General features: G+C 48.6%; 1 protein-coding gene across 1 annotated transcript; it reads left to right on the top strand.

The window, feature by feature from the left end:
* Positions 1-3561: 3561 nt before the first annotated feature.
* PV07_05594 (uncharacterized protein) lies at positions 3562-4428 on the top strand (the record flags this gene model as incomplete). The annotated part of the gene is made up of 1 exon (XM_016392504.1): positions 3562-4428. One exon carries the CDS (start codon positions 3562-3564, stop codon positions 4426-4428), a length of 867 nt encoding a protein of 288 aa, XP_016250023.1.
* Between the last annotated feature and the right edge of the window lie 9548 nt (positions 4429-13976).

The following is a 13976-nucleotide window of genomic DNA, read 5'->3' as shown; positions in this document are numbered from 1 at the left end:
TTACAAAACTAGGTATAAAGCATGGCGAAGTCTTAATCGTTCTACTACCTAGAATCCCAGCATGGTTAGTGAATACAGAAAGGAGAATCATAGACGATATCGAAGCTGACAAAGAAAAATCAGGTGGGAGGTCGCACTCGCGGCTCTTCGACGTAGTATAATTCTCTCTCCGGCACCTCCGATGATAACAAAACGATCTTCAGTATCGCTGCAACAAGAGCAAAGCCACTGCGCTTATTGGGGATGAGACCACAGTCAAAAGGTCTCAGACGGTTAAGTCGCGGTGTCCTTCCGTGAAGACTCTTATACAAGTGGGAGGGCTTATTCCAGAAGACACGGTTGATTATTACAATGCTATTGGGAGCATCCCTCCGAGCATCCGAGCATCCAATTTGAGTCTTTTCATCTTCCTTGGGATCATCCGGCAGTAATATATTTTACCTCGGGAATGTCTGGTCTTGCCAAAATGGTCTTTCATAACCAGGTGTCATTTCCACTGGTAAGTGAAAAGGAAAATTCTATTTAGGGCTCTCTACTGATTTGAGAGCACTCAGCAATACCAGTAAATTTTGGATGCAGCTAGAACCTGCGGAGTTCTTTTGGAATACAGCGGACCAGGGTTTGTTCACCAATTTTGATTCATACGCGATCTGGCTCTGATTCAATTCTCTACGTTGGGGAAGGTAGCATACCCATTTTATGGAGCATGGAACAGCGGTGCCACCCTTTTTGTCTTCGACGGGCGCCAACTTACGCTTCGAGATTCGAAAGATTATTACTGATTACATCCACCAAAGTCGCACGAGCAATGTTTGGCAGCATGTGAAGCTCTCAAACCCGAAGTAATCAAGCAATGGAACCAACTCTCGAGTCTGAACATCCATAATGGTTATGAACAAACCGAAACTGTCCTACTTTGCGGTAACTTCAAAGATTGCCATATTCAGCCAGGCTCCATAGGGAAGCCTGAACCTATTATCCCGCTAAATATAATCGACGTAGATGGGAGAGAATGTGCCCCAAGTGAAGAAGGCAATATCGCCCAGAAAATCAAATCGCCAAACGAAGCTGAGAGCTTTTTCGGTATCTTTGACGGCTACATTGACGAAAACGGCTGCGTTTCTAGGCCAGAGCACCAATTTATTGTGAATGGTAAGATGGATACCTGGTACCGCACCGGGGATGAGGGCAGGAAGGATGAAATGGGCTACTTCTGGTTTGTCGGGAGAGCTGATGATGTGATTAACTCGGCTGGTTACCGCATAGGTAAATCCCACGCAAAGTCTATATACGCGTAACCAGCAGTGAAGCCAAATGTGCCAGGTCCGATTGAAGTTGAATCGACCTTGAAGCTGCATCCTGCCGTGGCAGAATCGGCGGCTATTTCCTCACCTGATCCAAGAGGGAGGAAGTTGTGAAGGCATTTGTTAAGGCATTTGTTGTCTTGACAGACGAATATTCCCACAGAACCTCGACGCAGCAAGATTTGGTCGCTCTGATCAACGAGTTGCAAAGATTTAACAAATCAAATGCAACCCCTTACAAGTACCCTCGCAAGATCCAATTCGTCGACTCGGATTTCTTGCCAAGGACCATATCTGGAAAAATCCAGAGAAACTTGCTAGGTAGATGGAATGGAAAGATGGAAGACCCAGAATATGACAGCTCTGCACATGGAACAAGTCCACGGCCGTTCATCACATGGGGCTTTTGATGCCCAGGAGCAAGTGCGAATTCTGGAGAGAAGATAGCGATAGCTTTGTGCACTCTTGTCTAGCAAAGTCCTCAGGTAAGGCCCTTCCCAGGCTGTGTCTAACAAAATGGTTCATATTGGCACCATCAAGCATTTCCCTACATTTGATTTGCCTTTATAGTCACGTTTTAACTCGCGATATTTTTGACTAGGAATATCTTTCTAGTACGAGGTACAATAGGCGAAGCTGACCGCTTCTTGGAAATCCTTTCCATCACATAATTAAGCGAGAATTACGAAGGGTGGGAGGCGGGGTACGCCACCCTCGGCACACCCTCGTTGATTTCTTATATGTACGAGGTGCATGCACAATCCCCGCTTTCTTTTCCCAAGCCAATCTTTGGTACAAGGACGACGACAAACACATTCAGATCGAAAGTCTCTTCATATTCGAACATGTTTTTGACTAGTTCAATTGGCACTAAGCGTCCACATCGCGCTTGCTTGAATTGTCGGTTAGTTGAGTTGATTTATGCCCCCATCCAAGGCTTATCGAAATCTGCTCTGCTCGCTATCATCCACCTTCTAAGAATAAACAGACGAAAGAAAGTGCGCTGTTACGGGGAACGGCCAGCATGTGGTTTCTGTGCCCGTCTCGGCCAACAGTGCATTTATCCTCAGCATACGCCAACAATGCAGCCAAGATTTCCTCCATCGCAACTACTTCCGGCACAGAATCATCATTATTTCGTGAGCCCAATGCGAAAAATTGGCCGCCAAGGGTATTGCTGATTACTCAACAGCCGAATTTTGATATTGGTGACGGCCAAGAGGTCACCGAAATTCTCATTGAAGAGGATCGAATCAGGTAATGGGATTCCACTCCAATAACATTTTTTGCTGATGGTGACCTAAATCTAGTGACCGGTGTCGACCAAACGATATAGCCCAAAACGAACTCGGCTCTTCTGCTCATCACTTTCATTCCAACCCTTTCAATCGAACCTCTCTTATTCCTGCTACAGAATCCAATCTTGACCTGGGGCCTTCTGACGGGCAGGCGTGCGCGACAGGATCGGCGGGTTCTCCTGTACTGGGCAAACCCTTAAATAAAACCAGCCAACAACTCGCGATTGATACATATTTCAAATGTTGTCATGGTCAACCGTATTCGATGTTTCACGAGGAGACCTTCCGGTCCGACTTTTCTCGAAGCACTCTACCTCCATATCTCATACTTGCAATTGTTGCCAGTACTCTTCGGTACTCACACGATCCGTGCTACAAGGACAATCTGTCATTAGCATCCAATCAATTCGCAGCACAGGCCTGGCGTGCTATCCTTGCGGAGTGTTTTGAAAGCGAGAGTGGCCCGGACTATCGTACCGTGCAAGGAACCATCCTTCTTGCCGTCCATCAATTTGTCGGTAAGCTCCTCCTTAGGTAATTGGGCATTCACTCAAATAACACAGCTAGGATGCAACTATCGAAGTGCGTGGATTCGTATTGGTATGGCGATTAGCATTGCGCAGTCGCTCAACCTGATGAGTGAGCCGCCCGATTTGGCGATTTCAACCCGAGAAGAGCACCGCAGGACACTGTGGTCAATTTATATGTTGGATAGATTGGGCACTTGTGGTACAAATCGGACCGGATTATTTCCAGATTCGGCATTGAGGCTTCGCCTCCCATGCCCCGAAAATACGTTTCGAGACGGTTCGCCGAACGATTCACCAACACTCAAACTATTAAATGAGAGCCCCCCAGATCAGCTAGGTAACGTTGGCGCCTTTGCGAGGGTCATCTTGCTCACATCAACTTTAAGCCGTATTGCGGGTTTCTCTCTTCAGCAGAACTGGCAAGCCCAAATGGAACCACCGTCGACACAAAATTCCGAATATGCCCAACTGATTACAAGACTACGCTCACTTTCAACTTACTTTGACAAACGTCAGCCGTTTGATCCAACTAACTGGAGTTCTGGTGGTCGCGAAGATTCGAACGACATCGCGCTGTGCATATTCTCACACATTCTTTATCACCTCTGTTATTGTATATTACAACACCCGTTCGTATTGAAACGGCGACACCGCCCGGGCGATGCCCCATTCGCAGGCGACTTCCTCTCTGATAGCCTCCAAAAAAATTGGCAGAATGCGCAAGATCTCACGCATACCCTATCATATGCCACTCAGAAAAACATGCCCACCTGGTCTTCGTTCTACGCCTACTGTTCGCTTGTGGCCGGAACAATCAACTGTCTCCACTGTCTTTCGAAGGATGAAAACACGCAGAACATGTCCAAATTAGCCGTTCAGATGAACTTTTTGTATCTGGAAAGACAAGCCAAACTATATGCAAATTCGGCCCAAATGGTAGGTCTTCTTTTGATGGCTGTTTCCCTCCTGTCACCCTACTTACACTGGCTCTTAAAGTTGGCGGCTCTTAGGAAATTTGAGAAAGATGCCGAAGCGTTGCAGCATTTGGTCGACCCCGGTGATCAAGAACATATTCTCGACGAAGACGATGCAGGTCGTCTTTACCGGCTCCTTGATTATAGCGCACAATCAACCAGAGCAACGTCTGAAGATCTGAGTCGGCCAGGGACAGAGCTACCCCTTTTGAGCCCTTCCAGTCTTGATGCCCTTGATCTCTTCGACCTCAATTTTACTTCTTTCGACAACTTTACGCCAGGAATGTTCATCGGAGAGAGCACACAGTGGAATCTTGACTAGTCCTTGTTAAATTCAATTTTGTGTTTATTCGACGCGGGTGTATGACAGATATTGCCAGCAAGTGGAATGGCAATTCGAACAACTTGGGCCCAGGCTCCTATCAAACCTGCGATCGCATTCAATTACGTGCTGACATTGACGGATCCGCCCGCCATCAACATGTCTGGTTGTGCAACTGATTGGTAAATTATTGGTCGAGTGACCTGTACGGCCATGAGAGTTTCGTTGCTCTTACTGCTCAGCAGTGTTGAGTGCCATAGCCGTGAGAAAGCGGGAAGACGTGTTGTTGGGAATAAAAACACAAGAACACATAAGCAGCCGAAAATCAAAAGCAATAATAATAGGCAGTTATCGCCTTTCAGATTGTGAATTCGTGATAAATTGGGGTTTTACGTACGCATTCCGCGAAATACATTCCAGGAGCAAAGTGGCCGCTCTCACCCAAGGTTCTAGTGCTTGTATTTATCACCGACTTCTTCGGCGATGGCATCGAATAGAGGTTTCGCACTGAACCATCCAGCTTGAGGGCTCCCAATGGCCTTGTGAGTAAAAGCTGCATCTTCGTCATCAATCTTGATTGTGACCTCACCACGCCCCCCAGCAGCCGCGTCGGCCAAGAGTTGTCCATGGCAGCACTTGTCAAGGCTCACAAACCAGAAGACCGCCGCCTCTACCGACTGCCCGACGGTCAAAATCCCGTGGTTTTGCAAAAGACATGCCTTTTTGCTCCCGATTGCCTTTGCGATGTTTTCTCCTTCTTTTGCATCAAGCACGGCGCCCTTGAATTGATTGTACACCGCCAGATCATTGTAGAACACGCAGCTGTCCTGGGTGATGATATCAATTGGCCGGCCCAAAGCACAGAATGAGCGGCCGTAGAGACTGTGTGAGTGGGCTGCACAGACCACGTCAGGGCGAGCCTTGTGCACTGCGGCGTGGATGAGATATGCGGCCGTATTCAACAGTCGGTTTGACCCGCCACCGATAACGTGTCCCTCGTGGTCGACGAGTATCAGGTCCGAGGACTTCATCATGGAAAATGCCACGCCAAAAGGATTCACCCAGAATGTAGTAGGATTGACAGGATCGCGCACAGTGATGTGTCCCGCGAAGCCTTCGTCGAAGCCACGTTGACCAAAGATGCGGAAGGCCAGCGCCAGGCGCCCCTTTAGGTATTCGCGCTCTTCAAGTTTATCCGTGAACTTGGGGGGTGCTGGGATGAATAGCTTCTTTGGCCCGGTATCATTCTGCGGCGACGTAATGTTATTGGTAGCAGAAGCTGCTGAGCTTAGAGCCTCAAGCTTGTTGGAGCTCAAATAGTTTCTTGTTGTTTCAGTGCCGGCTGTTGTACAAGTAGCCATTGTGATTAGGAGTACGGAGTAGTCGACAATTTAATTGCGTTATCTTCTGAATCGGAGGAAAGATGAGATATAATATATGGAGTATCGCTTCATTTGTATAGAGATGGGATGTCTATAGAGCCAGAACACATCTAGAGCTTTGGATGCTACCTTTATGGTCAAGTGTGTTTCCTTAAGTCACACCACGGACAAGAAGCCGGGGTGATTTCTTGTCTTTTCACTAGCAAAGTCCATTCGATTCCCATTTGGTTCACTCCTTGTCGACTACCTTTGCGAAGATTCTGACTGATCAAACAGTGTTTCCGATGTATCGCCGGGGGCTTAATGAAGCAGTCGACAAGCCAACTAATATTATTGGTCAAACGTTTTGGTCCGCGCGTCCGCCAACTCCTTTAGCCGCTGCCACCGTCTTGATGTCCGTCTCCGTGGCCCAAAAGGGCCACCACGCCGTCCCCACACTTCCGTATTAAGCGTCCCTTCCATGAACCATTCTTTCGAATAGAATTGGAGGGAAGCATACCCCTGTTGTAGAATGGCCTAGTCGCTGCGAAGTCCTCAGTTCATGGATGCACATTCTAGGCCTATAGCTGACCGTCTCTTTGCAAGCAGTCTAATTCTTGATGAGGATAGAGTCCGTGCGCTAAGAAACCTTGTCTTGTACCCTCCGCATTTGCGGGACTTTGTATCCAACAGGCGGAGATTTTGCGGGGTGCCAGGGACACGCGGTCAAATGCTGGAAACATACACACGCACACACACATATATATAAACACATATATATACCTGGGCCATGTATCAAGCAATCATCAATTACTCGCTTACGGCTCACTTTCAAGACACTTGGTCCTACTCCTTCGGCCTATTTACAGACTCACCAAAGCTACCTTTACTTCTTTCTTCGTAACAATGTCAGAGAAGGAAAGTATTGTCCAGTGTGAAGAAGCCAGCATTCATCGGGAAGGGATGAGCGAGGCCGAAGATGGGCCTCGCTTCAATGGCTCTGAAGAGCTGGAGATGGAAAAAAAGGTCATTCGCAAAATCGATATACGCCTGGTACCCATCCTTGGACTACTCTACACTGCCTCTCTGGTGGATCGGAGCAACATATCGGTTGCTCGGATATCCGGTCTCGATGAGGATGTGGACCTGGACAAAGGGAATCGAGCTTCTATTGCTCTACTCGTCTTCTTCATTGGATATATCATCTTTGAGATTCCAAGCAATATGGTCATTCAAAGTGCCGGGGTCGCCAACTGGATTGCCGGAATCACATTTGCCTGGGGGCTTGTCACCCTTGGAATTGGCTTTTTGTCGAATTGGGTTGGTCTGGCAATCTGCCGTGCAGTTCTTGGAATATTTGAGGCTGGATTCTATCCCGGGTATGATCTTCCGAATCAGTCTGCTGCTGAATGCAAAATCTAATCATGGCAGATGTGTCTATCTGATCGCATCGTGGTATAAACGATATGAAGTCCAGAAGAGATTGGCCTTTTTCTATCTAACTTCAACGGCATTGACGGCATTCGCAAACATATTTGCGTACGGTCTTATTCAAATTGCTAACAAAACCTCGTACAAAGGTTGGAGGTGGATTTATATCATCGAAGGGAGTCTCACCAGCTTCGTCGCCGTCATCGCTTGGTTCGTCATCGTCGATTTTCCGGCTTCAAAGCGCAACAAATTCTTGTCCCCAGAAGAGAAGCAATTTGTATTAGATCGACTAGCACAAGATCGAGGAACAGAAGAAAGACAGAAAGTCTCCTCACAACGGATCTTGGATACCTTGAAGGATTGGAAGGTGTGGTCCTTCTCTCTCATGTACATGTCGGCCGGCATTGGAGTATACGCCTTCTTGTTCTTCCTTCCGATTATCCTCATGCGTGGACTATCGTACTCCCTGGAACTCGCCTTCCTACTCTCAGCGCCTCCTTCCATTTTCGCCGTCATCGAAGCATTCGTTGTTGCATGGCTCGCAGACAAGCTGCAATCTCGAGGACTTTTTGTCATTTTCCAAGCATGCCTTGCCATCACCGGTCTATGCGTCATGGCCTTTGTCAAGCACCCAACCCCGAGGTACATTGGAACATTCCTAGGCATGGCTGGAGTCAATGGAATGATTCCAACGGTAATAGCCTGGCAACAGAACAATATTGTGGGCGATGCAAAGCGAGCAGTGGCCACGGCAGTCTTGGTCATGACGAGCGCTGTGGGTGGTATTTATTCCTCCCTCGTATTCCGTCAACAGGTTGGTCTGAGCTACAAAGGAAAGTTGTCGAAAAATAGAAACACTAACAATGTCCCAGGATGCGCCCGATTATATTCCAGGCATCATCGCTGTCATCGCACCAAACGCATTCACCGTGGTGCTTGCCATCGTCACCATTCTGGCACTCAGGTGGCAAAACAAGTTGGCCGAGAACGGAAAGAGATTTCCTGGAGTCCCGGAAGGCTTTAAATACACTTATTGAATAACGAAGCCACTATGCGAGTATGAGGATGATGGTGGCTTATCCTTCCGAAGAAACCATGCGATGGTACAAGGCCTTAGACAGCCTATTGTCTTGAGGTAGTATTCTTCGTGATTCAACAGAGACACTTTGCTCTACAACTATCATTATCTGCAACCAATTAATGAAACTACCTGTGCCATATTCCAATAACTATTCCCTTTAAATTTACTTTTTCTCACTGTATCAGTATTTTGGGATGTGTACCAATACGCCACGAACATTGGTTTACCGACGGGTTGTCTTGATATTCACCATTTCCCTGATATTCTTTGCAATGTAAAACAAGCCGATTGCGTCAAGAGAACTTTGTCAGAGCGTAAAGAAGTTCCTATATTACTTTACCCTTCTTCGCATCGAGGGTGCCGGCGGAGCCACATGGCTGTGACAGACTCATGCAATCATTTGAATAATTGATGCCCGGCGTAGAAAAAAATATCAAAAGACTGAGAGTGAATTGACAAACTCATTCTAAATTCATATAGAGAGAACTATATTTTTGCCCCGAGTGAATCAAGCTTGGCCTTCTGGAAGACGATCCTCATGTCTGAGGTTTGTAAATTCGTGGAACTCCTCCCACTAGACGGCTTGAGACTCTTGCCCTCACACTTGTCTGCAAACCAACATTCCTTTACCAACTGTGCCACATCATCTCCATCTGACGCCGCGTCGATGATCAGAAGCAAGCCTTGCACAATGTCAACAAGCCTTGACATGATGTCGCGAGCATGCCTCTAAATGTCTGACTTTGGGAGATCAATCAATGTCTGCTTAAAGTCTGTCCACCAACTCGCCACAGTTTTGATGTCAGACCCCTGCCTGGCGTTTTGCTCCAACACTGCGGTAACCCATTTGGACAAGGCTCTCATTACCTCTGTTCGATTCTTGCCATACAAGACGCGTAGAATGGCGTCATCAGCCATCATCTGGACAGCACCTTGGTCAGTATCGGCACAGAGACTGACGAGATTATACCGCAAACTCACATCAGTAGTCCCTTCCCAGATGGGTACAATGTTTGCATCGCGGTAGAGTCGGGCGATGTTGAACTGCATGTCGTCGTTTTCAAGGTAGCCGACTCCACCCAAACACTCCATGCATTCCTGGAGACCGGTGATTCCAGTCTTTGCACAGTGTCCTTTTAGGAGAGGTGTGAAAATCCGCAAGAGCCAAACTGCCATCGGCGTGTCTGTCACGTTGGGTAATTTTCCCATCTTGTCCACTCCTTTCCCCTGCTCACCGGCCAATTTTGCGATTTTTGCTTGCTCCGCACAACCAAGCAATCCAGAAACGAAGAAAGTAAACAGAACGTTGGCACGATATTCCGTGTGCATCCGGGCAAGGTTCCGCATAAAGCCTGCTCTCTCGTAGAGTGGTTTTCGACCCACCACTCGAACACGGGCAAAAGCTCTGACAATCCCAAGGCCTCTCCCCCAGAGTCCCACAGCCGTCGCTGCGTTGTGAAGTCTTGCAACATTCAGAACCGTAGCAATCTCCTTCGTTCCTCTCCCTTCTTCGCCGACCAACCAGCCCCGCATCCCTTTGATCTCGAGTTCTGCCGTTGGTAGAGCTTTCGTTCCGAGTTTATTCTTCAGTCTTTGAATATAAACTCCGTTCGACGCTGTCTCAAAACCCATGGCATCCTTTTCCTTCAACGCTCGTCTCATCGGTGCGTAAAATAGACTGATTCCTTTCTCAGTCCGAGCAAGGAGGATTGCCATGTTCGCGTCCGTGGCGCTACTGAACCATTTAAATCCATCCAAAAGCCACGGACCAAGCGGGTTTCCATGCCCGTCTTCTTCTTCTTCATTGGATTGACAGTTAGGTGCATATGTTGCAACAGTCTCGGTCATCCTCACATCACTTCCGCCTTGTCGTTCTGTCATCCATTGACCAGACGTCCATGCCTTTTCGCCGTCTCTTGAGATCAACCGAGTATACGCATCCTGGAGGACCTGTCTCTCCTCGCCAAGGGTGTCATCACTCAGATGTTCGCGAAACAAGCTCGCGACCCCGTCGACGATGAGACTCGGACAATTGACCCACGCACTACTTCCACACCATAGGATGTATTTGGTACACCAGTAGATCCTCGAGAACTCCTGAAAGGAATTTTCATATGGGATGGCAACGATACCTGCTTCAATTCCCATCCGCTGCAAATTCTTCCAGCCGTCACTGGTGATGAGCTCATCACGACGCTTACCCCAGGTGTCCCACGTCTTGACGTAGGGAAGATTACGTTCAGCCTCGAGAACCCAGCCAAGAGTCTGACGAGAGAGCACATGTTCACCAAAAGCGGAGAGATCGGCTTTCAATGCCTCTTGCACTCCGTGTGGAAGGAATAACTTCATCGCCCGCCGTAGAGCTGTATCATCTTCATACTGGTTGAGAACCTGCGGAGGGCTTTGGAAAAATCCAGCGGTAGAGCTGGATGGAGCAATATGATGAACATTCGACGTCCTGGTGTCGAGCTTGCCCGGTCCGTCCACGGAATGGATACGGCTTTCAGTGTAATAGGGTTTGTTGGTCTCCATGTATTCCAGAAGCTCTTGATTCTCAGAAAATTGAGGAGGTTTGATGATGGTAGAGATGTCAATTTGAACCAATCAGTAATGGTGGGAAGAGTGAAGTTTCGAATATAAGGAAGAGTGCTTCTTTCCACCACCAGCAAGCCCCCTGCCTTCTGCTTATATCCTTGCACTAAAGTACACGATCACATTCCGTGAACGTCATTAAACCGCCTAGGTAAGTTCTGTTAACCACTTGAAGGAAGTAGACGAACCGCGGCTTGTCGTCCGACTTGTGCAAACATTTCTGCACGTAGCAGAAAACGGGCGCGTTCCGATGGATCAGGCTAGACTCCGTGTTGGCACTCCGTAGTCCTCCGTCCCCACTTCATGGCCCTGCACATCATCAAAGAACAAGCAGCAGCATTGCTGGGAGCTATCAACCCCAACGAGAAGGATCATGTGATTTGTTTCGCAGGTGTCCAGGTTGCATGGAAAAGGGGAGAATGCTAAACCTGGGCTAACAGTTCATAGGCATCAGCTATTGTGCCTGTCAGCCACAAAACACAAGGGGGTAGTAGAAAACGTGAAGGTCCAACCGGAAACCTTCACCGAGGGCTCCGATGGCTGCTGGAGAGAGATCTTCGACCAGCAACATAACATTCGGCGACTGATCTAATCGGCATCACCTTGGCCACAGAGAACGGCATGACGAGAGGTCAGATTCTCCGAATCACAGTAATCGACACGGTGTCAGGCGTTTTTAGCTATTGGGCATCATCAGAGGCCCCGGACAGCGATAGCAAGTATTCAACTGTATTCCTTGTTCAAAATAAACAAGCCTTGCGGATACGCATCGAACTCCAGATACGTTAACCTGCGGACCTCTGAGGTAAATGGACATGTGCTAACTAGACATCCAAGCCACCTACACGTTCAAGTTATCGGCGATACAGTGGCACTTCGATATTCCTATGTGCGATTAAACATGTAGTTCCGTAGTTAAGATGGGTCCTGAGTCTCATTTGCTAGATCCAGACGGGCGTATAGTTTGCGTGTAAAGGCGTAGAAGAACAAACAGGGATGCGGCTGCTACATGGAAATAAAGGGGATGGGGCATGGACAGTGCGATATGTTATATGTACCGATGCGACTACTAATAAAACCCCGATATGTGTTAATCGCTGTCGCTCATTGGAAAGTTCTAATGCGACTTTCGGTGTTTCCCGTGCGGCTTCCACTAAAGAACACATTGGGCCTTTTTTCACAAATCTAATAAATTATAGTCATCCTGGCGCGGTTGATGCCATATGGTGTGTAGACTGTCTCTTCTACCTTGGTCGTGTGTCTGCCTCTGCGTCTTAGTTGAGTGAAGAAGATCGGGTCTCGCGGCTTGTTCTGCTAGCCTCTCTTGTTCCTTTTTCTTCTTCTCCTTTCGGATTTTTAACATCAAAAGGTAGGTGAGCAGCGCGAGGACAATGGAAACAATGCCTATGCAAAGTCCTATTATGCCTTCACGGCTGAGGCCGGGGTCCGGATCTGTACGCCCGTTAGACACATCTCCCGGGTCGATCGGTGTGGAATTTGTTGTTGCTGTTGTTGAGGTGGACGTTGTTGTTGAGCGAGATGGCTCAAAGCTTGGGAGGGAAGAGGATGATTGAGATCCGGCTTACCGTTCGAGACTCGAGTCAGCACGAATCATATCATGGAACGAGGTTGTATAGCAGGGCTCCGAGTGCATTGGAGACCCAGAAGAGCCACTCACAGCTGAACGTCTGCTGACTTTGACCTGAAGAAATCGTGGTGGTGACAATAGTGGTTGTTGTGGGTGTGGACGTCTCCGTTACCACACGTGTTGTTGTAACGGTGTTGGTATTTGACGACGGGGTGGTGGTCGCTTCGGTGCTGGACGGCTCCCGGATCGCAGTGTAGCCCGCGGCTATGCAGTATCCGTCGTAGATACTGACCGCACTGGATATGTCGACCGTGGTGGCGCCGGCACCGGTGCATTCCGTCTTGATACACGTTGAGAGGTGCCGTTCCGCGTCTGTTTGCAGGTCTGGTCGACAATAGCAGGAATCGAGCGCGATGTTGAAGCATCCGTAGGGACATTTGAGCGCGTCTGCAATAGAATCACCTGCACATCCATCATTCCCGTAGAGAAAGCATATCTGCACGCACGCTCGAAGCTGACTATATGCATCGACGCTTGCAATTGTTTGGTAAGTGTCGGCTTTCACGAGTTGGGAGATCAGGCAGAAGGTGCACGCCCGGTAGAATAGGAGTAGGAGCTGCGGCGGCGCTGATGGGAAGTAGCGAAAGGCTGGCATTTGAAGGATATCTAGGTGTTCTTTCACGAAAAGTAAAGAAAGCAACGCAAGGAGGGAGAAGAGGGAGGTATACCAGTGCCAGTGCCTATATAATAGCAATCGCCACGAACTCAAGAGCGAATGCCCGCTCGAGATGTGCGTGGCTCAGCCTTGCATTTTGTGCGAGAAACATGAAAGCCAAAAATTCCAGGCAGACGACCGGTCTAGTGAAGCCCTAGAATCAGGCACCATCCTTGAGGCCGTGATTGGTGATGACCGAGCAGCCACAGCAAGCCATCGGACATCCACAGTCCTTGAACAGTCGAGTCCTAGCACCGAATGACTCGTACCATCCCTCAAAGACTGGTGTCGATCCGCCATGGCGTCCCAATTGATGAAATAAACCTTAAGGGCTCTCCCTCGAAATTCTGCCAGAGTAATCCACATCCCGTGTGGTGAAACGCCCTGCGTGGTGAAATCTCCCGACGAGTACTTCGGCCACCATCGCTCCATACTCGCAGCTTCGGAGATCGATTGACCCGCTGAGTTTGTTTTCGGGTTCTGAGCACACCCTGCTATGTCATATCTGAGTGGCCCCTATGATTGGTGAGACACGGGTGAGCACAGGGCGGCATCACCCTCGTCCCGAACGGGGGTGAGCTGGCTACAGATTTCCCAAATCTTGGCAGCCAAAGCAAAGTAATTAGAAACTGCTCGGAGTTCACGTGCGACTCACCCCGAGCGTGCCGCTTTTATAACCACTCACCTGCCCCTCTAGGATTTACCTTCACACTCACCTCGCTCACCTTCACACTCACCTCGCTCACCTTCACACTCACCTCGCTCACCTTCACACTCACC

Source organism: Cladophialophora immunda (genome assembly GCF_000835495.1).
Source record: "Cladophialophora immunda strain CBS 83496 unplaced genomic scaffold supercont1.3, whole genome shotgun sequence".
Taxonomy (NCBI): Eukaryota; Fungi; Ascomycota; class Eurotiomycetes; order Chaetothyriales; family Herpotrichiellaceae; genus Cladophialophora; species Cladophialophora immunda.
This window is presented reverse-complemented; position numbering and strand designations above follow the sequence as displayed.